The sequence below is a fragment of the Taudactylus pleione genome, unplaced genomic scaffold, assembly GCF_031769625.1.
Source record: "Taudactylus pleione unplaced genomic scaffold, aTauple2 ptg000113l, whole genome shotgun sequence".
In the NCBI taxonomy this organism is placed as follows: Eukaryota; Metazoa; Chordata; class Amphibia; order Anura; family Myobatrachidae; genus Taudactylus; species Taudactylus pleione.
The window spans coordinates 6,879,880-6,907,312 of NW_028284515.1; the positions used below are offsets into that span (position 1 = coordinate 6,879,880).

Sequence of the window (27,433 nt, forward strand, 5' to 3'; positions counted from 1 at the left end):
ACATGGGGGGAAATTTATTAAAGCTTGGAGAGAGATAAAGTGGATACAGATAAAGTACCAACCAATCAGCTCCTAACTGTCATTTTTCAAATGCAGGGGGAGATGTATGACTCAGCGATATGGGGGTTTAGCAGTATCAGCGCACGCTATGTGAGCTGATACCGCTTCTCAGCCATGTAATATTGTCAAATGTAATATTGTGAGGTTGGGTAGTAAATGACAAGGGAGCTATGTGCCCCTCGCATTATTGGTGTTGCTATTTACAAGATAGCACACCGATGTGCCACCCAATGTATGAACAGTCAGTGGCACTGACCGTTCCGACAGCTGCAGCAGAGACAGCACTGTCCCTGTGTCGGCTGCCGGCTCCAGGCTGCACATGAGAACTCACGATACTTGCGAGCTCTTTCGCATACCCAGTGGAGCCAGCCGGCTTCCCCCTCCAGCTCTGGCATGGATCACTGGAGGGGGAAGTTTTCACTCCCCCACTCCGGCAGATGAGATGTTTATACATCACGTCGGTACTGCTTCCTGATTTGCCACGGTAAAGAGGCGAAGCAGGAAGCGTTAGAGCGGCACGATCTGTGTTGCTATAATACATCTCCCCCACAGACTGTAAAATGACAGTTAGAAGCTGATTGGTTAGTACTTTATCTCTCTCCAATTTATCTCTCTCCAAGCTTTGATAAATCTCCCCCATGGTCTAGTTGGTTACCGCTTGAGAATCCGGACATTTGGAAAGTAGGCAATATGGCCTTCAGAAAGGAAATGTTTAAAATGGTCAGGAGTAAATGCTTATCTAAGCCCGGACACAGGAATCCATTCTAGTGTCAGAGCGTGTATTACAATAGCTAATACACCAGGCATGGCATGTTAAAGATACTAAACGTTAAAACATTGTTACATTTCTTCACATTCTACTCTTTTATTATTACTGTTTTATGTATTTTTATACAAATTGACTACAATCAACAGAACATACAGAAATAAATAACATTTTTGATTTAAGTGCAAAAGATTGGTTGTTAGAGGCTAGGAATAAGGAGTACTTATTTACCTAATAGCATGGACAATATGTCTTCCAATGTTTTATAGAACTGCTCATAGTGTTCAATAGTATTAGCTGTATTTAATAAAGACAGTGAGTAGCTGTAAACTATATTAAACTATATTAAATGGTGGCACGTTAATGACCTGTTATCCAATAAAAGGAAGTTATCCAACATTGTATGATGCTATACACATTTCAGTGAAATCTACCTTACTGTACTTTGTTTCAATAATGAAGCATCTGTTTCAGTTAAGTAAAAATGTGTTTTCAGAAATAAACAGGTACAGTATGAGGGGAAAAACAATGACCAAATATGTGTAAAGTGAATCTGCCATCTACACACAGTAGAGATAAACATTGAAAAATCAATTAATTCATGAAAATGTTGCCTCTCAGTTGCCTCAGTGCTGTCCATAGTTCCTACTACATTGATTGGCTGCTGCATCATCATGAATAATGTTTCAGCCAATAAAGGGACGGCGTCAACTGTGTACAGAATTTAGCTGCATGTAAGCTAAACATGAAAAACTGTACCATAAGCACACTTGGAAAATGACACAATCTTGTGAATTCCTTGGGAATTAACCTTTGAAAGAAAACTGTTGCTTTTTTGCATAACCATGATCCTCTGCAAACACAAAGAATCACACAAAGTGGGGAAGAGAAAATATGAAAAACAGGATAATCCCCCTCCAAAATATGACTTCGCAATGTGAAGTTGGTCCTTAGAGTACCACCCAGTCTAGTCATTGGAAAGTGATAGTACTGAAGAACACAATGTCATTTAAACTCTAGTGTGTCTACAGGTTCGCGAAGACCCAGTAGAGGCAGTTGCTGTTGCACCAAGACCCGATGTAGACGGAGAGTCCTCATCTGTGGTCTCGCCCTGGTCTTCTCTTTGGAGGCCGAGAGTGATGTGACTTTGTAGCGCCGCTGGTGTCAGCCATTCTTTAGGAAGGCAGCTCTGAAGAAATGGGATGCATGAGCTGAAGTAAGCTAAACGATTGACCCAACGTGGGATCTCCCTCCCACACAGCATCTGGAAAATGGACAAACTGTGTTAAAGCTTATGCATGGATTTTATCTATGTAGAAAACATATATAAACCGGGACTTGTGTGTTTGACTTTAGGTGGGGCTCTTATAGCCTCCAGAATATTACAAGTTTACCTGCTGATTGGGAAAGATTAGGGAGGATATAGTATTGTTGTAAGGAGCCTCTGTAATTGTCAGATGGGCCCAGGTCCTAGTACTAGAAAAAATATTAGACTATTAAAGGACACTGTTCTGCATTTACAGTAGTTTGGCAAACGGGATACGTAATGCCATGCCTACACAAACTTTTTGGTTTTAATGTCCTTCAAGAGCAAGCAGCAGCGATAAGACCAAGGGTAAATGTAATAGCTTCCGTTCTTCAGCCACTGCCGGGTTTTCTACAAGTATCCCCGTATTTTTAAAGTGGCAATCATTTTAAAGGCTAAACCAGCTTGGTTTAGCCTTTAAAATGAGTGCCGCTTTAAAAATACGTAGAGACCCGCATAGATCCGTTGCGGCTGAAAATTGCAAGCTATTACGTTTAGCCCCATCAAATCTAGTGAAAGTCCAGTCATCGATATGTGCATAATATGGTGACTGGCAATAAGAAATTGTTGTCTGTACTCAGGAATGGCGCAGAAATACAACAAACTGCAGGCGTGTGGCATGTAGTAGTAATTACAGTTACAGAAATGCGTGGGAACGTATTGCTCATATAATATGCATATTTATTTCACATCTGACCTCAGCGCAGTGTATGTGTGTGAATATTTTTAACACTATTGCTTGCTCGTGTCTTTTCCTCACAACTTTTCAACAACAGCAGCTGTTTTTGTGAGAAGCTCTAATCTAATCATACTCCCCCAGATTTATCTGAATGAGAGAAGAAGCAGGTGACGTGGCTGCCATGCTAAGAGCCCAGATCAGAATGCAAATCCGTGCTGTGCCAGGCAGGTGGGGCCACCGTGTTACAGACCTCAGCTAGAGCTGCAGAGAAATGATTGCAATTTTTGTGCATCAAGTGGTAGGCGTTGCCTTTGTACTCCTTCCCCAGCTCCTCCATGATGTTATCAATGTCCTCCTCTGTGAAATCTGTTGTGCCGAGGGCAATAGCTTCCCTGTGGGAAAGACAAATGTCATGTCAGGTGGGTCATAGTATTCTCCGTGCAGGGTCCCCTCCTATCTCCCCGGCGGCCGGCAGCCGACTGATGTGGCTGGCCAGCCACCGCAGAAGCAGTAGACTCTGGGCACTAGAGTGTGCCCAGAGTCTACTGTGTATGCGCAGAACGCCGGAATAATGGCTGCGGCGGCCATTTTCTGGTGTTCTGTGCAGCGCTGACACCTGACGCGGGACCATGGACAAGTGAGTTTTAAATTCTGTGGGTGCAGAGTGTGCGTTGCGGGGCCCCTCTGGATCCAGGGGCCCGTGTGCCCCGCACACCCTGCACCCATTATAGATACACCCCTGTCATCAGGGGTCCCCTGATATTCAGCAAACTCCGAAAATGTAAAGTTTTTGGAGTTTGCTTGCGAGAACAAGCACCATCTTCAGACGGCACTTCCTATGAGGAGGAGTTCCGGAGATGCACAGAGGGATCCGAGCGGATCCCTCCGCCGCCTCCTCACTACTTCCCTAATAGATAGTATTGCAGTTTATAGTACTGTGGGGGAGACGTACCAAGCCTTTGCAAGAGATATAGTGAAGATAGATAAAGTATCAACCCATCAGCTTCTTACTGTCATTTTACAAATTGCGCTTGAAAATTGACAGGAGTTAATTGGTTGGCACTTTATCTCTTTATCTAAGGCATAATACATCACCCCCTCAATGCTAAAATACGATTTTGGTCAAAAGGGCGGAATACAGCTGAAATTCACTGAAAAACACATACAGTACAATAATGTCAAAACCTTACTTGAATTTAAAGGTTTCTCCAAGTTCCACAGCGCTGCCCGGTGTGATTTCAAAAATCCCACTGAATGGATAGGGGTGTCCCCCATAGGCAAACTCTGTAATTAGAAAGATACAGAAATGAATACATTTACTAAAAATAATGTACCTCCCACAGTACATATGTCCTCTGTGCCAATTTTTTTGTGCAAATAGTATTTTTCAGTCAATGAGGAAAAAGGATTATGTGTATTAGAAATCTCCAAGGCAGACATGGGTTGAAACAGTGTTCAATAACCTGGGTCAGACCCAGGATTTTGGGCTGAAAGCGGTAACACTGACACTTTCTTGACTTCACCACCCCATCCAGCTACAGGAAGTGACAGCAACTGACATCGAGACCTACAGTGGTGCCTCCTGTCCAGATTTAAAGCTTTCTATTTCATATGTGACTCTCCATTCTATCATACAAACTGCATCTCCTTGAACCAAATGTTTAAGTATATTAGAGACAACGCACATAAATGGTCTTGATGCAAATATTGTTACATTGTATTATGCATTTTACACTCATATTTGGTGGCATTTTTCTTGGAGACATCCAATGGACAATGTGTGGGTATGCAATCGGGAAGCCGGCGGACATAAACCCAACAACTGGCTTCCCGACTGCTTTATCCCGGCGAGGGTTAAATGACAGCCATCTAAATCTAGACGCCTGTCATTTTACCGACGCCAAGAGACCGGTGCCCGGCATTCCGATCGAAGTGATGCCGGGCGCCGCTGTGGACAGCTGCGGGGGGGGGGGGTTGGGTTTAGGGCTCCCTGGGGGGACTTAGGGTTAGGCATCCCCCCGGGAGGTTAGGGTTAGGCTAGGGGGAGGGAGGGTTAGGGTTAGGTACCCCCGCGGGATCTTAGGGTTAGGCACCCCCCCCCACTTAGAGGGGGGATTAGGGTTAGGCACTGAGGGGAAGGTTAGGGTTCGGCACCCCTAAGGAGCGTTAGGGGCGTTAGGTTAGGTTAGCTCATACTTACCTGCGAACGATCGGGATTTTCAGCCGTGTCGGCCTGCCGCTGTCGGGATTTGAACCGCCGGACTAGTGAATTCATATGTATTCCAATATGTTACCTTACTGAAAAACTAAGTGGATTTTGTCAAATCAATATCGCCACGATACTATATGAAATATACTGTACTACACTATATGCTATAAGATATGTTATTGCTGCCATATATTCCATCTTGATCTCAACTTTTGACATGCAGAGCACATGTGAGCTACCAAGGACCTCTTCAGCCACATGTTTATCATAGACTATGATAATATGACAAGTAGATTCAATCCATGAAGAGCTGGTAACTATATGACTGCTTACATGGCTTTACAATGCCAAATAAATCTGGTACTGGCTCTATAGATTCTATCAATTACAGATTCACTGTAATCTGCCAGGATGCCAGCCCTCAGCTGCAAAACTATATTCACTCCCGCTTACCCCTTGTGCCCTTTTCATCCCAGGCTCTGCTACCAAGCTTCTTCTTTTCCTTAGCTCATTGTGCCTATTTCTATCCTCTACTGAAACCTCTAATATGGATTTTTCTACAAAATATTAACATTAATAATAAATCTACAGTAGCAGCCAAGTACAGCAACTTATTTATATATCTGGGGATGTTACAATTCATTTCAGCAAATGCCCAATTTGCCAGACACTTGATAGAAAACACTCTTATAGCCAAACTGCCAATTATTTGTAGATGAAGCTGGAGCTGGCAGGATATTTTGATAAAGATTCTAGTTTTTAAGGCATTTGTTCCAGTTAAGCTGGTGAATGTCAAAAGCGTGCAACCATAGTCCTTCATCACAGTACTGTACCTTATAGCAAGATTGCACACCTACATTTCTCAGTCTATGATCATTTTTTTTCTACAAGATTATTTAAGTTGTGTCAGGAACATTGGAGATCACTGATTGACAGAAATCTAAGGGTTACAATTTAAGCTGGGTACACACTGAACCAGGGGCAGAACTATGGGAGACAATGGAGGCGCCTGCCGCCGGGCTCCAGCTCTGAAGGGGCACCTCACCCATTGTCCACAACATATTCACCCCACTTAGGGCTGTAACTATTTACCCGGAGAGTACCGTCACAGCCGCCCGATACATGGCAACCCTTACCGGCACCTGAGAAGCCACCATACATTAGTGGAGAGCTCCATGTCAGACCATCAGCTGCTGCCTTTGTCTATCTATAGCCTATCTGCATGCAAATTGCTGATGGGGGGGGGTCACCAAATTATAACTTGCCTCCAGGCATCTGGGGTGAACTTACACCACTGCACTGAACAGATATATCTGCAGATGATGGTTGTTCATACACACAACAACCATCATCTGTCTTCTGCTGCGGGTGCCGCTGACCAGGGGTGTGGCGTGTCCCCCTCTCCCATCCTTTACTGCAAGTGCCGACCGCCCGTACACACTGCACAATGCCCTAATATGTCTGCAGATATATTGGGCATTGGCTGTGAGGCAGAGCTGACGCGATATGTCTGTGAACGACGTCGTTCACAGACACATCACTGGTACACACTGGCCAACAGGCACCCTATATATTGGCCGATCAATTGATCGCCCAATAGATCTGCCAGTGTGTACCCAGCATTAAAGTCTGACTGAAGATTGTGGCCCCCATTTATCAATGATGCATAAGCCCTTTAGCGCTCGCTAAAGAGGTTATACCAGGTTTCTGGATTTAACAAACAGCGGTAATCTAAGATTACTGCTGTTTGTCTAGCTTCGCTCTCACCATGTTTTAGATGGTGAGAGCGATGGAGACCCGATGGTGCCTTTCCGGCACTGCCGGGTCCCCGTCACATGCACATGCACGGACGGACCGCCGCGCATGCGCATCACACCGGAGCCCCATCGCTGGCAGCGTTAGGCTGCCAGCAGCCCAGCAGATTGTACCTACTGTAGGTACCTTAACAATTGGAATGCCCTTGGAGAGACTACAGTATTACTGCATATAATCAGTACCTGTTGGATTTTGTTGCATTTATTCAGGACTCTCTCATATCATCTCAATTGAAGGTTACATTCTACTCAAGTTTACTCATTACTTTGCTACATTTGTCACCATGAAACTATCCAATTGTTACCCTTGCTTATCATGATGTCTTGATTGAATGTTTTATTTGCGGCAACACCCTACTGACCTATTTTAATAATTTGCATTTATGTTTGTATTTGTTTTTATGTCTATTTTATGATCTCGGTTCCACCCAGCTTTATTAAACTTTATCACATTTTTTTATTATAGCTTTTTAAGTATAATTACATTTATTGATACAGTCCTGTTAGTGGCTCTGCGCTTCAACCTTTTTGCCTTTTATACAAGTAGCAGGTTGCCGCAAAGAAAGATCCGATTTATTCTGCAGCCCCCCAAGTTTCTAGCGATGTCTCATTCCCATGCACAAGTATGGGGAAAGTGACATGCCAGTAATTCAGTAGCTTCTGAAAGTGAAAGCAGAACACCATCTCAGGATAGCGATCCTCACCTCTGTGCAAAACATGTACTGCGAATGTGCGATTTCTATCTTGTGGTACTGATGAAAGTTACAAAAGTTTAAAGCTCACGCATGCCCAGTATGGAGACAAGTGCCCTAAGGTGGCCATACATGGTGCGATATGCACCGTGCAACGCGACGGGGGATCCAACGTCCGACATATTGGGCAGTCCTCACACACGGTGCGATATGCCAGCTCCCCCCTCCCCCACCCGCATAGCGTAGCATGGGATCACACATTGCATCCCCAGATCGACTGGGGCTGTAGTAAGATCTGGGGGTGCGATGTATGACCCCACGGGTGCGCGCACTAACCGATATCATGCCCATACATGGTATGATATAGCAGCCAAATCGTACCAATCCATCGGATCGGCTGATTTAGCGCACCATGTATTGGCACCGATAGTTAATTGTGCATTTATAGGCTCTAATACCTGCTCATGTGGCATACTCATACCTGCCTATATATCATACCTGCCTACTCTCCGGATTCCTGCAGGAGACTCTCGGATCAAGGCACAATCTCCCAATGCCCCAGAAATTATTTAAGACCCCTACATTCCTCTGCTGTCGGGAATAACCTGCTGTAGAGCACCTTCTCTAGGTGCAGTTGCTGCCGGCGGGCACCAGGGGGAGAGCATATGAAAGAAAGGTATCTGGAATTTTAGAGCTTCGGCAACATGGCTGCCACCCTTCTGCAGTGAGGGCAGTAATTACCCTCTCCTCTAGTTATCCCTACTCTCTGCTCCGCACAGGGCTGATGCTCTGCACAGGGCTATGACAGATGCTGTGTGGCTATGCTACAGGTATAGAATAGTAGTAGGTATTACTGTACTATTGTGTGTCTGGCACTATGGGTGTGGGGGGTGCATGTTGGTACTGTATGGGGTGTGATGTGTATTACCGCCGGCCACATGGCCGGCGGTTCAATTCCCGACAGTGGCTGCCTGACAAAGGAGGAAATCCCGATCGTCCTAAAGGTAAGTATTTACTAACCTAACCCCCCTAACCCTAACCCTCCTTAGGGGTGCCTAACCCTAACCTCACCCCCTGTGTCTAACCCTAATCCCCCCTCTAAGTGCCTAAACCTAACCCCCCCTTCCCCGCTGAAAAAGGTCCCCCGGGGGGTGCCTAACCCTAACCTCCCCCCGGCGGTGCCTAACCCTAACCCTCCCTCCCCTAGCCTAACCTTAACCTCTGGGGGGGGTGCCTAACCCTAAGTCCCCCCCGGGAGCCCTAAACCTAACCCTCCCCCCAGCGGCTGTCCGCTGTGGCGCCCGGCATCCGCTCGATCCGGATGCCGGGCGCTGGTCTCCTGACATCGGGCAAATGACAGGCGTCTAGATTTAGACGCCTGTCATTCGTCCCTAGGGATAAAGCAGTCTGGAAGCCGGCGGTCGGCATTTAGACCATCGGGTTCCAGACTACATCCCACTGTATGGGTATGGGGGGCTGTACGCTGGGCACTTTGAGTTTGTGGGTATAGGGGGTGTATTTTGATCATTGCATGGGTATGGGGGGTGTATGATGGGCACTGTGTCTGTGTGGATATGAGGTGTGCATGCTGGGCACTGTATGGGTATGGGGTGTGCATGCTGGGCACTATATGCGTGTGTATACTGGGCACTGTATGGTATATGTGGGGGTATATAATGGACAATGTGTTGGTACGGGGTGTGTATGCTGGGCACTGTGTTAGTGTGTGGGTATGGGGGGGTGTATGCTGGGCAGTGTGTAAGTATGGGGGGTGTATACTGAACATTATGGGTATGGGGGTGTTTGCTAAGCACTGTATAGGTATGGGGGGTGTATGCTGAGCAGTGCATGGGTATGGGGGTTGTGCATCTTCTGGGCATTGTGTGGGTATGGGGTGTGTATGCTGGGCACTGTGAGTGTGTGGGTATGGGGGGGGGTGTATGCTGGGCAGTGTGTAAGTATAGGGGGGTGTATACTGAACATTATGGGTATGGGGGTGTTTGCTAAGCACTGTATGGGTATGGGGGTTGTGCATCTTCTAGGCACCATGTGGGTATGGGGGTGCTTGCTAAGCACTGTATGGGTATGGGGGGGTGTATGCTGAGCACTGTATGGGTATGGGGGGGTGTATGCTGAGCACTGCATGGGTATGGGGGTTATGCGTCTTCTGGGCATTGTGTGGGTATGAGAGGGTGTATGCTGGACACTGTAAAAAATAAATGGGAAAGCCCTGTGATAATAACGCCATATTCAGACGCTATGTGTGTCCTGTAGTTTCTTTACTATCTTTTACACTGGGGGTACCGTTGCCGGACTCCTGCTGGCCTTTGTAGTTCCACAAGTGCCAAAGGGCAGGCACTCTGGCACCAGTTCCCATGGCTGTGGCATTACACTCTGTCTAGTTTGAGCCCGGTGCTGGTTTTAAAAATACGGGGAACCCCATGCCATATTTTTCCCCATATTTTTAAAACCAGGACCGGCTCACAGAGTCCAGTGCTGATTCATAAACTACAGGGGACCCCTACACAATTTTATCCCCCGTATTTTTAGAACCAGGACTAGCTCGCAGAGCCCAGGGCTGGTTATGCTTTTGAGGGGAACCCCACGCTATTTTTTTTCTTAATTTAACACTTTATTTGATTCATTAGAGGCACAAAAATACACAGATCACACTGATACAGTATTTTTATGTTTCTGCAAGACACACTGCTCTGGTGGTAGTCTATTTAAAACTTCTATTTTTAGCCGAGTTTGCTTAGATTACACCCGTGATTAAAATCACGATTCTTGGCAAATTCCCATGTTGTATTCCCGTCTATGGAAAGTACCGCTGTGTTTAGACGATGGTGTATTCTTTACTATTTGTGTTTACGGGTGCATTTTAACTTCAGATTCGGCCGTGTTCACCTCTGAAAATATGGAAAACACAACCATTTTTGCCATAGTTCATTTATGTGTTTGAAAAACTGACAAACCACGCCCGTGAATGCAAATCCGGACCAACATAATTGTTAGTAAATTTACCCCATAAGCTATAAGCTTTTAGCCAAACTACACCAACTTACATCTCTTATCTCAAAATATTTCCCAGCTCAACACCTCCGCTCTGCCAGGGGTGGATTTAGGGGTCAAGCTATTCCACCAATTACCTCCCCTCTACACATTCCACACATAACTTTACATATGTTCTCTTTCTACACTCACACAACCCACTGACATCAGGGCCAACACTGCCATGTGACTAGATCATACAGCCAGGGGCGTAGGGAGTGCGGATCCAGTGGAGTGCAAGGTCCAGGCGCCGCAGGTGTCCGGAGATGCCGCGCGCTGCTGTGTACCCGGCAGCTGTCTTAGCTGACAGCCTGCCGGGTGCCAGCATTGAACTGTGAGTGCTGGCCTCTGAAGCGATCGGAGACTAAGGAAGCCTCTGATCGCTTCATGGGCCAACATTCCCAGTGATGCAGTCATGACATCACTCACGCGCTGAGGAGCCGGCGCAGCTGCGCCTGCTGGATCTAGTTAGATCCAGTCAGTGCAGCAGCGGCAATGACAGCACAGACGACGGCCGCAATGAATCAGGTAATACTGGGGGGTAAGGGGGCAGAACTACAGGGGGGGACAGAACTACACGGGCACTACTGGGGGAACTGCATATGGGCACCTATACAGGGGGCACTGCATAAGGGCACCACTACAGGGGACACTGCATATGGGCACCACAACAGGGGGCATTGCATATGGGCACCTATACAGGGGGCACTGCATAACGGCACCACTACAGGGGGGAACTGCATATGGGCACTACAACAGGGGGCACAGTATGGGGGGGCAGAACTACAGGGGCACTACTTTAAGGGACACCACAACAAGGGGCACTGCATATGGGCACCACAACAAGGGGCATTGCATAAGGGCACCTCTACAGGGGCCACTGCATATGGGCACCTCTACAGGGGCCACTGCATGTGGGCACAACAGGGGGCATTGCATATGGGTACCACTATAGGGGGAACTATATAGGCACTACAACAGCGGGCACAGTATGGGGGCCACTACTTTAAGGGGCACAACTACAAGGGGCACTGCATATGGGCACCACAACAGGGGGCATTGCATATGGGCACCACTACAAGGGGCATTGCATATGGGCACTACTACATGGTGCACTGCATATGGGCATCACTACAGGGGCCTGTCCCTAATTTTTATTTTTATTTCTCTTTACTTTAATCCCATTTTTGGACACACCTCCTCCCTGGAACACTTGAGGGGGGCGCCATAGCATGCACGTGCTCCGTGCACCCTGGCTACACCCTACTCCTCTGCATACAGCCCACCAAGAACCTCTGCAATCTGGCTGAATCAATTTGTAATATGTAGCCTTATCCTCATGTATCAATTGCCTATTTCCCTATAGTGTAAGCTTGCGAGCAGGACCAGCAAGGCTGTTATCACACAGTCTTGTTTTATTACAGTTTTTTCCCAACTGTAAAGCGCAAGAGTATTTGCTGTTACTATGTAAGTACAGGTTGAGTCTTCCATAACCGTAAATTCCAAAAACTAATTTATTCCAAAAACCAAAATATTTTTGGGCAGCCATAACGTCACTAGAGGCAATGACTAGCGGTGTGGGCGTGGCTTCCCCACCGGGAACTGCCTCTTAGTCTCCTCCACCCCGTTGGACCAGCCCGCGACACCCTCCGGACCCATGCAGCACCCCTCCTTGCGGCACCCAATGGACTCCTCAGCACACGCCAGACCCCCCTTGCAGCACACACTGGACTCCCCAGCATATGCTGGAGCCCCCTGCTACACCCACCGGAATCCCCCACAGCACACGCTGGACCACTCTTTGGCACCTGCTGGATCCCACCCCATTTCCCCCCGCAAGTATTCCGAAAACCGAAGAAATCCAAAATCTGAAATGGGACCAGGAGCATTTTGGATGTGGGAGACTCAACCTGCAAATGTTATTAACTAAATAAATAATGCAATAAATAAAGCAATCAAAAGATGCAAACACTCCCAACAATAAGCACAGGTGGGTATTTGAGCAGTGGCACATACCACACATAGCGGCAGTACATTTTGATGCACTTTACCATTGCATTCACGTCTTTTACATGACAACACGGGGCCTGATTCAGCAGTGCACACAAGCATCGGGAATCTGTGCGTACGCAGGAGCCATAATGCGAGTGTGCAGAATGGATCCAGGGGAGGAGGGACATGGCCTGTCGGCAAGGGGCATGGCCTCATGGGAAATGCCGAACCCGCGAGCCACGCCCTCGTTTTCGTCATGCTGGGGCTTGCCCAGCGCTCTGGGAACTAACTGCAAAGTCCCCCAGCCTCTTCCATAGCCAGTAAAGTATAGATGTGCGCGTCATCCAGTCACCGGTGCTCAGCTAAGCAGAGCAGCTATGTGAGGCTGTCCTCCCTGCAGTGTCCCGTGGGTGGGACAGCGGAACAGTGCCTGTAAAACGGGACTGTCCCGCTGAAATTGGGACAGTTGGGAGGTATTTCTTTTTTGGTATATATATTTATGAGGATGCCTGGAGCTGTAGCTCTATCCACCCCATTGTTAATCTAGCCTTGCCTTTCACTCATCGCTGGGACGTGATTTTAGCAGAGCCTGTATAAACAATGAAAGCCCTTTTAATAAATTGCAATATATGGCAATAAGGAATGTCATTTTTCAAGGCATTAACACAATTAATGTTGAACAGGCTGCTTAAGGAAACCAAATAGAGTGCTCTGGTGATTGATCCACTGTTGACTGTACAGGGTCGCTTTTGGCATATTCTATTTCATCACTTAAAAGAAGATGATTCAATAAACAATTGCCGTTAGATTCTATTCCTATTTCATACCACATTCATGTAGGATTTCCTGTGTGACCCTGAACAGCTCTGTGTACAATAAAAAGAGTGTGGCACAAATAGCCTTGAATTCAAAGCAAGCACAATTTATTTGTCAGGAGCACTGAATAGATGACTAAGGAGATGTGTAATTGTTTTACAATGTCACAGAGTGAATATAAATTAGTTGTTGTGGATTGGAAGCAGACAGGGGAGTTTCAGGACACTATATAGCACTTTGAGGGGCCTATTCATTAAACCTAAAAATTCTATAGAGATAATTAGGTTTAGAACTCGCATGGAGTTCTACCTAATTATAGGTGGAATTCATCATTCCACCTCTCCATAAGTATCTATTCCGAAAAGCTGTCATTTTTGCATTGACAGCTTTTCGGGAAATAGATACTTTTCCCTGCCTACACTACCTTATCGCATCCGGAAACAGTGCTGCGCATGCGCTGTTATATCTGTAAAACCAGGGCATGCGCAGCACTGCCTACAGATGCGTTAAGTTTGTGTACCCCCCCGACGCCCCCCACCCCCCTCCGCTCACCTCCCCCCCCCCCCCGACTTACCTGTCCGCGCAGCAGCCTCCGGCTCCGTCCTGCTGGTCTGTCATGTGGTTTCCCAGCAGACCTCATGACAGATTAGAAAAAAAAATACTTTTTTTTTCTTCTAAACTTTCTTGTGCTCTGCTGGGGAGCACACATGTCCGACCAGCCTCCGGAGCCTGAGGACGGAGCAGAGCATCGGAGGGACTCGTCGTGGGAACCTGCACACGCGGATACAGGTAAGTCGATTGTGCTATTCGCCACCTCACAGTTGCGAATAGTAACTGCATCAAATTCCGAAAATTCATAATTTTCGGAATTTGATGAATACCACAATTTCCACATCCCCATACTAATGTATGGGGAGTGTGGAAATTAACGCAGGGGAACTTAGCAAGGAGATATCTGTGATATCTCCTGTGCTAAGTCTGTTCATGAATACCAAAATAACGTTATTTAAGGAAAATGTCCTTAAAAACTTTATTTTAGTGTTGATGAATAGGCCCCTGTGTCATTTATTTATCACATTACTATAATTATGGGGTAGATTTATCAAAGCTTGGAGAGAGATGAAGTACCAACCAATCAGCTTTTAACGTATAACTGTAATTTTACAGGCTGTGATTAAAAATGACAGTTAGGAGCGGATTGGTTCTGGTTGGTACATAGGGCCTGATTCAGAGCCGTTCGCTATTTGTGGTCGTTCGTTCAAAAACAAGAGGTGGCTATTCAAATGATCCGTTCGCAAATTGCAGTCTGTTCCCACCTCTAAGTCTGAACGAGCGAGCAAAACACGCTCGTTTTTTTGATAAAAACGCCCCCTGGCCGCACGCACCATACGTCATGTCCGCTATTTATTAGATTAATCGAGTACATCGTACAGCGTATGAACTGCTCGCTATTCTTGTGGTTGGTGTTTTCAACCGCTATTTTGCGAGCAGTTCTGAGTTATAAAAAACCAAGTGACGTGGTCAATGACGCTGCTGTATTAAATATGCACTCCCTTAAAACGCCCGTTTTGACCTTTAAGCACGCCTGCGTTCGGATCTCCACTCCCCGTTTTCAAGCACCTCCCCTGTTACCACCCACATACGCCTCATTCTGTCACTCAAAATAGCAGGCCCTCGCTATATTGCGTACCAACGATTTTCGGCTGCACTGACTGGTTCGCGCATGCGTACTAAAAACCGTACGCATGCGCAGATGTGCGAACATCGCTCGGAACGAGCGTACTGCCGCTAGCGAGTGGCTCTGAATGAGGGCCATTATCTCCATCCCCTTTATATCTCTCCAAGCTTTGATAACTATCCCCCTGAATCCTTTCAGAGAGATGAAGACAGTTGAAAACTCACAACATGGTGACTATAACTCACCTAATTTCGCCTTACTTTCTCTGCCACTAAGGGCCTGAGTCAGAGTCACATACGAAACCGATGTTCACAGAGTTGAGCGTGCACAATACCGATGTTTGCTAATGTGCGTGCGCAATAGTCTCTAAAACCTTTGGCGCATGCATTACACAGAGTGTACACACAAAGATGCTGTTGTGATTGAGACATGCGGAGAAGGTCTGTGTGATGGGAGTGTTGCTGGCGTGTCACTGAGGTGTTTGTGTACACAGACGATCAACCGTTCACTTTGGAGGCCATACTCTGATGGAAAATCTCCACCTGCCATAGATCTGCTGCAAGTATCGATGGTGTACACCAGGCCGTATATCAGCTTGTACGAATGCTGAAAGTTGGTGTCTCAGGGCCTGATTCAGCAAGGAACAGTTGCTAATACGCACGCAATGGGCTGATTGTTGCGTTCTGCGCTTGCATCGCAGTGTCTGTGCGCAAACCAGCCGCAGAGACCATGCAGACCCATCACAGATTGATTGACAGGAAGTGCTGTTTGTGGGTGGTGTCAGGGCGTGGTTGTCTGAACGCAGGCGTGCCATTGCGTTTGAACGGCATTGCAGGGCGTGCATTAATTATCCACTGAGATGCTGTACGCAGCCTGAGGACTGATAGTGTGGGCTGAAGTTAGCAATTCCTGAGTAAGGTCGGGGCTTGTGCAAGTGTGTGTGAGGCTACGATGGTATTCGATTGTACCGATGGTTTCACAGTCTTGTTAAACATTACGGGTATATGTAAGGTCCTTATGTAGTGCTTCGGCGGCATAACGAGAATTAGCATACTATCACAGTGAAACTGTGTGCGTAATCGCTATTGCATTCGCAGTTGTGTTCCGTAATGAATCAGGGAAGAACTTTGTAGTGGCATTTGCATAAAATCGCAGATGGGCGATTGCCAAAAGATGTAGCCAATGCCATCTCTGCATCCACTACTGAATCAGGCACTAAATATTCACTCAGCAAACTTGGAGATTATAATATTGATGCAGTACACTTTAAACTGGTAAAGCTTGCATGTTGGAGACAGCCATTTTGTGGTCAGAGCAAATGGTCATTAGAACTTGGCCTATTCATTTATTAGTGACATTACTGACGCATGAGGCACCCTGTGTGGAGTATGTAGGGGATACGTTATTGTATTTACTGGTATGAAAATGTTAACATTTTCATATATTTGTATATATTTTACTTTGAGCGTTAGCTGGTTTTCCAATTACTCCTTAACAGCTCACGTCCTGAGCAATGGCCAATGTGGGCTGATAGAGTGGTATGCCATATCAGGCCTGCTCAATACTGTTGTCACTCATCACTTGGTAATCAATTATAACAACTAATTTGTCTCTAGTACAGAAGCCACAGTGGTTGAGCTATTTATGTATACCTTTTTTTGTCTACAGAAAAATTTCTACCACCTGGTAACAGAGACGCACTGCTAAGTCATCTAAAACTGATGTGCTGGAGAAAGGTCTATTTTGGAACTAGGGAAGGTACATCTAAAGAAAACATTGGTAATACCAATGTTTTTAAGACCAGTCCCAAAACATTATTTATCCTTAAACATTGGTTCTGAAACATCAATGTTTCTTTCTATATGGAACTAGCGACCTGCCCTGGCTTCGCATGGGAACAATTTCATCTCGCCAAAACCTACTGAGTCTCATAACAACCTACGCCATGTCACTACAGTCCCCTGCATCTCACCACAGGGCCCTACATCTCACAACAGCCTCCTGCTTCTCACTCCTGCCCCCTGCAAATGCCCCACAGCCTCCTGCTTCTCACTCCTGCCACTGGTTTTTACCACAGTCCCCTGCATCTCACCACAACCCTCTGCTTCTCACCAGTGTCACCACAGCCCCCCCTGCTGCTGCCCTGCAGCTGGCTGGGGCCTGGCCCCTGCAGCAGCAGTCAGTTCTCTTTCCCTGCGTTATATGCGGGAGGGGGTACAATTGCGCCCCCACCCCTGCACCCCCTATGCAGGGCGCAAGGCCGCAAACATAGTCTTTTTTCTGTTTTTTTCGGAAAGAGGGGGTCTGGCCACACCTCCCAATTTGGCCACACCCCCTCCCTGAACCTGGGCCCAGCAGAGCTGTTGGCAGCCCTGGGCATGCATGACTCTATATAGGCTAGTTTGGGGGTATCCTGCGCTCTGGATTTGAACCCTAGTATGTTAGGGACCTACCCTAAAGAGGTTACCTGGATATGGTGGGTAGGCCCATAACCTTGGCCAAGATTATGCTAAAAACCTCTATTGATTGCAAACTTTTATTGCATTTATATATTATCAGTAATTTGGAGTTGTGCACCTGGGATTTGTCTGTTTCTGTAACTGCAATTAGTCTCATCAGGTAGCACCTCCCATTATATATATTCAGGGTGTGCAGTCCAGGAACCTTTCCTATATAATGCATGACTCTATAGTCTGCTTGGTGGCTATGTCATGCAATCTATAGCACAATCACAGTCCTCAAGAGTTTGCACTCCCTTACTATGGTTGAACTGGATGAGGGCAGAGAAGTAGTGGCTGGGGCAGTGGCACTGAGCTGTACTGCGATATGAGGAGCTTGCCCTGTGCTGGGCAGCACAGAGGAGTAAGCCTTACTTGCTGTAACTGTAGTCCTCCTCCCACTGGCATTACTGGGCTGGATTAAGGTTCATATGGGCCTGGGGCTGAAAAAAAATCAAGGGTATATTGTGAGATGCGGAAGAGCTGTATCTAGCGCTGTGCAGGCAGAGCTGGAACGGGGCTCTGTGCCACCCGTGCTGGCTCTGCCCCCTAAATCCATGGCGCCATGATATCACGCCTAGGACTTTCCAGGCAGCCATTGCATTGCTTATTGCATTGTACTGTTACCATGTAATGTCTTGTCATTGGCCCTTGGAAGGCCACTGTGGACCACATGTGGCACTGTATAAGTAAAGCTTATTATTATTACTATTATGTAAAAATTGCATCATTTTGTGAAAAAAATATGACTGATCTGTAGCCAATGGGGCATTTTCATGTCATGGCATGAAGATGGGCCTATTTTCATGTGAAAGCCTGGAGCTGTAGTGCCATCCACCCCACTGTTGATCTGGTGCTAGCATGAGGGAAGATCTTGGTGTACTTTCTATAGAAGCTAATCAAGCACCCATGTTCATTCATGGTCCTGACCCACCAGGTAACTGACCCTCTAATAGAGTAACAATGTATAATTTGAGTGCACAGTCTGGAACCTGACCCTTAGTGGAGGGTGTGGGCAGTGGGACCCACCAGGGATTTCTCCTGCATCCCTGTTCGCCAGTCCAACTCTGAACACATATAGGGCCTGATCCATTAATGTTCACTATTGCGATCGCAGCTTCGTAATCGCACGCAGGTCTGCTGCGAAAACATGCTAATGAATGCTATCACAATGCCATCGCACTGCCAGCATAGAGATGCCCACTACCGCTATCTCACATCTGTAATACCATACAATCCTGCATATACATCGGTAACATCGAGTACCATCGGCCCTTCACGCAGAATTACTGCAGGTCTGACCTTACTTAGTAGTTGCTAACCTCATTGCACGCAGTAAGCACTCAAGCTGCGTATGCCGTCGCAATGGCTAATTAAGGCACGTCCATGTAACAGCGTTCAAACAGTTAGGCACACCTGTGTTTCTCCAACCACTCCCACGTCACCACCCCCAAACGCTGACTACCTGTCACTCACTCTGTGATGGCTTGCCGTGCTCTGCGTAATCGCAGTGCGATCACAGTGCAGCCTTCGCGCACGCACACTGTGATGCATACACATGCTCAGTACGCAGCAATCGGCAAACTGCATGCGCTGTTTCAGTTGCGATCCTTAATGAATCAGGTCCATAGAGCATAAGCAGCACAAGGATGATTACAATAATAACACAAAATGATCCCAGACAGTACATTATCCACATTGTGCTAATGAATAGACAGCAAAATATTAGCAATCTATCCTCACATCAGTGTGGCCCGACAGTCGTTTCTGTGCAATTCCGGGTACCTTCCCTCATGGAAGATATTTATTTATTTTATTAATAGAATCTATTGTTCATTATAAAGACAATGTAGAACTTACCTCTGCCATAAATTTCTATTCCTGAATGAAACACTCCTATGCCCAACGTTGAAGTGTATTCATTTATCCAATACTGCAAAATAAAAAAGAATGATTGCTTGTTGTTGAAGAGCACAAATGAAAATAATAAATATATAGCACTCAGTCATTACTATATTATTGTGACAAATTCAAAATTTAGTGAGGAAAGTAGATCACAAAATGCTTATATACGGCACAAATCTGAAAACTGTGATATAACCCAGTCTGAGTCAAGGAAACAATGTAACCAGTGCTGTAACTAGGGGTGTGCAAACTGTGTCTCTGCACAGAGCACCGGGCCCTGTAGGCGGCACCTTCGCTCCCCCAAGGCACCTGCATGTGGCTTGCAGGGTTCATGGAACAGCACCCTGCAGTCACTAGGGGTACTGCAGTGCCTGCAGCCTGTGGAGCTGCCCAGAGTGTCTTTAGGACTCTCCAAGCAGTGCTCTACTTACCAGAGCTAGCAGCCCCACCCCCTAGGCCTGACATTATGATGTCACAGGTTAAGGGGGTGGAGCCATCACAGAGCGCACTAAAGCATTGTTATGGCACTGAATATAACCATTGAATCTAACTGCCAAATTCCCACATCTGTGGCTGATTAGGATACACAGATGTTAGTCAATGTTTGCTAAATATACTCATTTGTAGGGTCAAGCAACCACAATACAGTCACACCAAAGGTTATTGGCCAACGAGATAGTCCAGACAGTTCAAATGAAATTTTATCACACTGATCGTGCCCCCCCACTTCCGGATTTGCCCCTGGCTGAGGGCCAAATGGCAAATACTTTTTTTAATTCAACAATTTTTTAGGAGATGTGGCCATGCCTACTTACATTAGGCCATGCCCCCTATTACCTGAGCCCAGCAAAGCTCAATAGAGCCCTAGATGTGGACCAGCATATTCTGTTTGCATCATTCTATTAAAAAATTTAGTGGTGTGGGTATATGTGACCCTGGACGCTCCCTGAATGTAAGCAGGCCTGGTGGATAATGAGTTTTTCTAGTAGGAAAACTGAAGTATATGGCAATAAAATGGGTCTTACCTACTGTAGGCGCTATTCAGTATTTAACCATATGAGAACATATGAGAGGTTGCAGTTATTAAGTGAAACAAATATGACATTTATTAATCATAGTAAACATGTGATAATAAAAAACGTGATAATAAAAAAACATGTGAAGACGTATGAAAACATGAAACATTTAGCATACACAATCATGAATGGGGGGGTACCCAAGGGTTATGGGTTTGGTCCAAAAATTCTTGGGGTTGGGAATGGTGGGCAAACGCCCCGGCAGAACGAGTAGATTCATTCAGATTTACCAGCATGTGGATTGAAGCTGGATGGGTGAGTGGGATGGACGAGGGGAATGTCCAGAGTATTCTTGGGGTTGGTGATGGTATAATAAATACATCTATGCACCAACTAGGAGATCTGGAAAACATGCACTGTTAGGGGTGCACTGCTATAGACCATCTATAGGCTTAATTATTAATACTGTATAATAATACACTATCCAGTGCATAACGAGACAAATATGTACATATATGTCCAGGGCAATGCTATGTTCTTCTGCTGCTCCCCCAGACTCCCGGACTTGCTCCAATGCTCTGGAATGGTGCCCACGTCTGAAATAAAAACATTCAGCTCCGGCAGGATGGCCCTACTGCTGTATTTAATGGTTTACTGTGATCGCTGGTCCTGTATATGCTGGATTTATGACACACAATACACTTTGTATGATGGAAAGCTGGATAAGTGCTAATTATGGCCTCTTCATGAACTGGCCACACTCAGTGGCGTCCCTCCCTATTGATGGACGCAGTGTGGTGGGCAACTTAGCAGTGTGCGCAGCAACGCCACGCGCCTGGAAAATTGGGCGTGGCCTCATGTCAAGGGGCTTGACCTAGCGAATGGGGGTGGGGTCACACTCCCGAACCCCAGTTTTAGTTTCTCCGGTGGGGTCCCGGAGGTGCGGGCTTCCCCCGGGGACCAGAGTACTTGTAGTGTCGGCTCCCTCACTGTGACAGGAGCCGAGTGCTGCTCCTGTCACTGAGGGGGAGTCTGCACTTTGGTATCACCCCTCTGTGGGTGACACCCGAGTGCGGCCCGCACCCCCCTTGTGACACCACTGGCCACACTCACTCTAAAATTAAGCATTTGTAAAAACCCCTCTAGAATACTGCGTTTGCCACTGTTGATCTAAGTTATTATCTTTTCTTCCAAATCTACTGCTTAGGATCATAGCAGGTAATTAAAAGGGCTGTCATGATCCTGACTTATCTTCCTACTAGTCTGTCCTGTGACTTACCTCTGCCACCTATTCTGCAGGTTAGGAAATCTTAGGATTAGGATTTCTTCTCGCACCCCCCCCCCCCCCCCCGAGGATGCAATGAGAAGTACGACCAAAGTGCCAAGGTGCGCAGCTGTTTATCTGCATAGTGCGGTGCTAACAGCCACGCGCCCATCACTTTGGTCAGAGAATGCCGGTTACCGCGCCTTAACACCCTTGTTAAGGCACGATAACCATCATTCCCTGACCACACAGCGCACTGAATTGAATAGTTTCGGGAGCTTGCTGCCGGCGCTATTCAATTCACGTTGAATTGAATCGCCCCCTTTATTACCACAGAGTTTGTAGTCCATCTGATATGCTGAACCTGAACTGCAGAGATCATGTGGATGTATTGTTTCCAGTCATTTAGTGCTTGCCATTCTCAGGGGCACCGAGAGGGGGGGAGGAGCGGGTACAGATTACCCGGGGCCAGGCTTCCTGAGGGGCCTGGTCCGGCGCCGCCCCCCCTCCCTCACAGCAGTCTCCTATGCCTATGTGGGGGAGCGATCACTCTGATCGCGCCCCCCCCTGGCTTTCAGGGCTGCGGGGGCTCAGAGCGCCCCCCCAACCCAGCGCACAGCAAAAAGGTTCTTGGTTTTTTTGGCCTGGGAATGAGGCGTGGCCCAAAAAACCCCAAAAAACGTTTTGCAGCGCCCGCGAATAGGCCACACCCCCTATTACCTGGGCCCGCCGCGGTTATAGCAGTTTAAACAAAATTGATATGAAGGTGTTTACATTATAAAATGATAATCTGAAGAAAAAATTAAAACAAATAGGTATGTACTGTTTCTGGCGATTTTCTTTCTGAAAATTGTGGTATATAATAGATAGCCAGTAGCCACAAAATAGTCAGAAACCCACCATTTAAAAATAATGCATTGTCACAAGTCGCCATCCTTATTTTTTTACCTATTTTTTTAAGTTGAAGATTCAAATCACTGGATGTAATAGGGTACAAATTTCAAACCAAAGAAAAAAGTGTGTGGCAATATATATTCCCCTGGCTGGCAAGATAGTTATCTGACCTGGTACTTTTTTTTTTCTCTTCATTAAAAAAAATGCTGATGAAGTCTTATGGAAGGGGTGAGACTTTTATTTTAAAAAATTATATATATACAGAGCCAGCCCTAGGCATAGACAAACTAGGAAATTGCCTAGGGGCAAGCATTCCAAGCCTAGGGCCAGCTCAGCTTGACAGCGGGCAATGGTGGGACGGGGACAGGTAAATGGCACCTCTGTTCTTGCTGTCCTACCGTGATTGGAGCTCTCAGCTCAGCTCTGATCGGGCTGCAGCTCATACAGCCGACAGCAGCGGAATCGGGGAGCAGAGACAGTGGGGACAAGGGGCAGTAACAAAAATCGCCTCAGGAGGAGGGCTGCTGGGCATGCCCACTTGCAGCAGCTCCTCCTCCAAGGGACATTTGCAGAGTCCAGTACCCTGGGCCTTTCTGCAGGGAGACAAATAGGGGGGTGGGAGCACCAAAGCTCTTGCTTGCACAGGGCACCAAAATGTCTAGTTACAGCTCTGCAGATGAGGATTGCAATGGGTGAGGGGTAATGGATGTTGCTGGCTTCTGCTGTGATCTGTGCTGCTGGTTGATTATTGCTGTACTGGGAGAAGGGTGCTGGGTCAGAGGCGGACCTAGCGATGGTGCTTGGGGGCACCACCCTAGGGCATCAAACTAGTTAGGACCGGCTATATATATATATATATATATATATATATATAAAGTGTCTGAAAAAACACTGGAAAAAGCTAAAACGCTGGGTTGTTTTAGTCTTTACATTTTTGGAGGCCAATCTCGCAGGAAAATCGCCAGGTTTTGCAGCGACTTGTAAATCACTGCAAATCCGGCCTATGTATTGTTACATTCTAGAAGATATTATATACTGTACTCAGCTATAAAACAAACTAATATTTAAATAATGCCCCCTATATCAGTAAAGTACTTAATATTTTGAAGGCAAATGGAGCCTTGTTTTTTGGTGACAATCAATTGATCATATTTTTATAGCTGTATTTTTTATTACGCAGCTAAATTTGAGTGTTTTCAATCAACGGCTCTTAATCAGGCTTCAGTATTAATCAAGCTCTTACATAAAAAAGTGATTTAATTATTGCAGTGTCCATGCAAATTACATGGTAACATCCAGCAAGTTAAAAATCAGGATAAGACTTGAGTTACAGTATATCGAAGAGAGACCGAGATCACGCATTGGGGAACATTTATACAGAAAAATTGGATTACAGTGGTAATTTCATATTAATATTAAGGTGATTTATGAATTGTGTAAACTACCCTAAATTTTACTAGTTTTCTTTAGTTCATTTTCATAACTGCCTTCCAGCATATCTCACCTTTCATGTTCCTCACATTACAATAAAACATTTTTATATATTTTTTATAGATAGCAATGATACATTCCCACTGATGGGGACAGAATATTCTGAAAAGTCTCTTTCCCAAATAGATCCTAAATCATACCTCCCTATTGGGTGATTTACCAGAATGTGGGGTGTGGCTTGGTGAGAGTGGCTGGTTGGATCTGGATGATTTGTAAACACAAAAGTGGCATAATTGCCCTAGGGCCGTAGAGAGCTGGCCCAGGCCCCATTACTATGGGGGGCGTGGCCTAATCGCGCACTGGTGAGAGGGGCTCTGTTAGCCCCTCAGCCCGGCGCAAATCCAGGGGAGGCGCGATCAGTGTAGGCAGTGGAGAGCTTCCGCTGCTGCTCTCCCTGGTCTCCCACTGCAGCCAAGCACACAACAGTGTGTGTTGGTCTGCTGACAGGTAAGAGGGGATGGGGGGCGGCGTCAAACCTGGACCCCTTAAACAAGCCCGTGTCCGGGAAATTAGTACCCACCCCCCCTCTCTCGGCACCCCTGAATTTTTCACATGCAGTCCCTCTCCCACTCTTTTAACTTGCATCTCAGCAATACTGTACTTCGTACGTACACTCTTTTTTTCACCATGGAAGCCACTCAGGGGTCTATGTACTAAGCCTTGGAGAGAGATAAAGTGGATGGAGATAAAGTACCAACCAAACAGCTCCTAACTGTCATTTTTCAAGCACAGCCTGTAAAGTGACAGTTAGGAGCTGATTGGTTGGTACTTTATCTCCATCCACTTTAACTCTCTCCAAGGTTTAGTACATAGATCCCTCAAATGCTTATACATGCCAGTGTCATTTCTTGCCTTAATTACTGTAATCTACTCCTCTCTGGTCCATCTTGCCTTTCTTTTCTGTAGTCTATCCTTAATTCTGCTGCACGCCTCATTATTGTCTCATAACGCTTTAACTCTGCTGCCATGTTGCTCTGGCTTTCTGTTCCTCTAAAGGCCTCCACACACGATACGATTTTTAAATGATTTGGTCGTTTTCGACCGATTGGAATGACAAATCGTTTAAAAACTGCCGTGTGTGGGCATGATAACGATGCCAATGTGCGGCCCCGCCGTCATTGAACATCACCGTTGATCAGTTTAACCTACAGAAAGATATCAACCTATCTTTCACGATTTGACACACATCGTTCCGTGTGTATGCAGGATGAACGATGTGATGGCCGACAGCATGTAGCAGGGAACATGGAGATCCGTGCTACATGCACCTGTGTGTCATTAATACAGAAGCAAGGACGGGATGACAGCCTGTGTAAAAAAAGAAAAAAAAAATGGCATGCCCCCCCCCCTCCCCACCCCCCCAAAAGAGCAACCAGGCCTGGATTTTGACCCAGTGCTGGTTGTGCAAAATACAGGGGACAAATGACATAAGGGTCCCCTGTTTTTAAGCACAACCAGCACCAGGCTCTGATCCGGACCTGGTTCTGGATATACAGGGTTCCCCTGTATTATCCAGAACCAGCACTGAACTATTTCTAGTGGGGGGCTAATGCCACAGCTAGGGAAGCCTTTTCACCGGGTCCCCTGGCCAAAGCATAAACCCTGACTGCTAGTAAGCCCCGTAGATTTGTCCCCTGTATTTCACAATCAGGACCAGCTTTGAAAATCCCAGGGCTGGTTGTGCTTTAGGGAAGAGGGGGGGACACGCCATTTAAAAAAAAAAAATTACATTTAATTTTCTTTAATACAGATGCATAGACGGATCTCACTCTCTTCAGAGTGGAGTTTTGTAATAGAAACATTTTAACTCTCCAGATTGCTCACCTTAGGTTCACCAGTCTGAGTGTAAAAGTGACATAGTCATTGTATACCCAAAATATCTCTGCCTGCCTGCAGTAGCATAAGAGTTAATGTGTTTATGACATTCTATGACCTAAAACTAGTTGCACTAATTTATGTTTATCAGCTTCTCCATGCCCCATTCTTCCTGCCCATCAATCACCCGAAGACTCTCGTTTATCATGGTGCTGCAGCCTGTATCTCATAATCTGCGGTCCATTAATCAAGGCGAAAGAAGCCACAGCAGCTCTGTGCTGAAGCTGCTGTATATGCTGCTAGTTGTATTAGCATATTAGCATGTTTCTGTATGGCTTAAGAAGAATTGGAAATGTAAGATACAAACATACATATGGCTGGAAATGCAAGATACAAACATACATATGGCCTGTCCTGCAAGATATGGGATCTCCATTCACAGACATCAAAGCAAAATGCATATTTAGTTTTAGTCTATTGGTAAGAGGCAAATCCATGGCCATTGCTGACCCACTTCCTCTCTGTAACCAAGACAGCAGGTGTCGGGAGGCAGCAGTCTCTTCCCTACTCTTATGTGCTAATTTTACAGCTCTTCTATTTCTAAATAAAAGCAACAAGCAACCTTCCTAAGGTCCCTAAAGAATACATAACTTTCCACTAAAGACTGTACACTCTAGATACCATGGGGGTCATTCAGACCCGCTCGCGAGCGGGTCGATGTTCCCCACTGCGCATGCACACGACGGAGGGAGCTCCGTCGTGCGCATGCGCGAGACCCGGCGAGCGACGAGCTCACCATCGCTCTGGGTCTCGCACCAAAGGGGGCGTGCTGTCGATGTTGATTGACAGCACGCCCCCTTTGGTGGGCGTGCCTGTCAGACAGAGGCGTTCCCATGGGAACGCCTCTCATCTCAAGCCGGCCCCACTGACATCACTAGTGATGTCAGTGGGAGTGATTTTGGCTCTGATAGAGCCAAAATCACTCCAGGGCTTGCGGCAGCGAGACCCTACTGCAGGGTCTCCGTCGCAAGCCCGATGGTCGCGATGGTCAAGACCATCGCGACCATCATCATGGACGCTCGCTATAGCTGTGGGTGGTAACCCACAGCTATGCGAGCGTCCATGAGGACGCTCCAAAAAAAGGTAGGAGGGCCCTGATTCAGAGCGAGCGCTCTGGTCAGAGCGTTCAGCTCTGAATCAGGCCCCATGGTCCATGCAATGACAAACCTAACCAACCAACTTCTGACTGATCTAGCTGTGCTAGTGTTCTAAAGGCCTATGGTAACTGAATAATAATGACATAACTCCCTCCATTCCTGGAGGAGGTTTCTGAACAAAATTGACCATCAAGCTTATCTTCCAAGGCCTTATCTCAATCCAGATTCCAAATGTATAATCCCAACCTCTCTTGAACACTAAAAATGAGGACAGTTCCACAAGATTCAGGACAGTTGAATATTATGTGTCAAGTGCAGGACCTTCTAGTG

At 46.5% G+C, this 27,433-nt stretch overlaps 1 protein-coding gene across 1 annotated transcript in view; it reads right to left on the reverse strand.

Annotated features, from left to right (window-relative positions):
- Positions 1-965: 965 nt before the first annotated feature.
- LOC148525075 (deubiquitinase DESI2-like) overlaps positions 966-27,433 on the reverse strand; it is a 107,430-nt gene continuing 80,962 nt past the window's right edge. Inside the window, exons 2-5 of the mRNA XM_088471303.1 lie at positions 19,422-19,494; positions 4,002-4,095; positions 3,062-3,203; positions 966-2,090 (exon numbers count right to left, since the gene is read on the reverse strand). Of these exons, the coding sequence (XP_088327429.1) occupies positions 1,836-2,090; positions 3,062-3,203; positions 4,002-4,095; positions 19,422-19,494 (564 nt within the window). The 3' untranslated portion in view covers positions 966-1,835. The remainder of the gene's footprint in view (positions 2,091-3,061; positions 3,204-4,001; positions 4,096-19,421; positions 19,495-27,433) is intronic.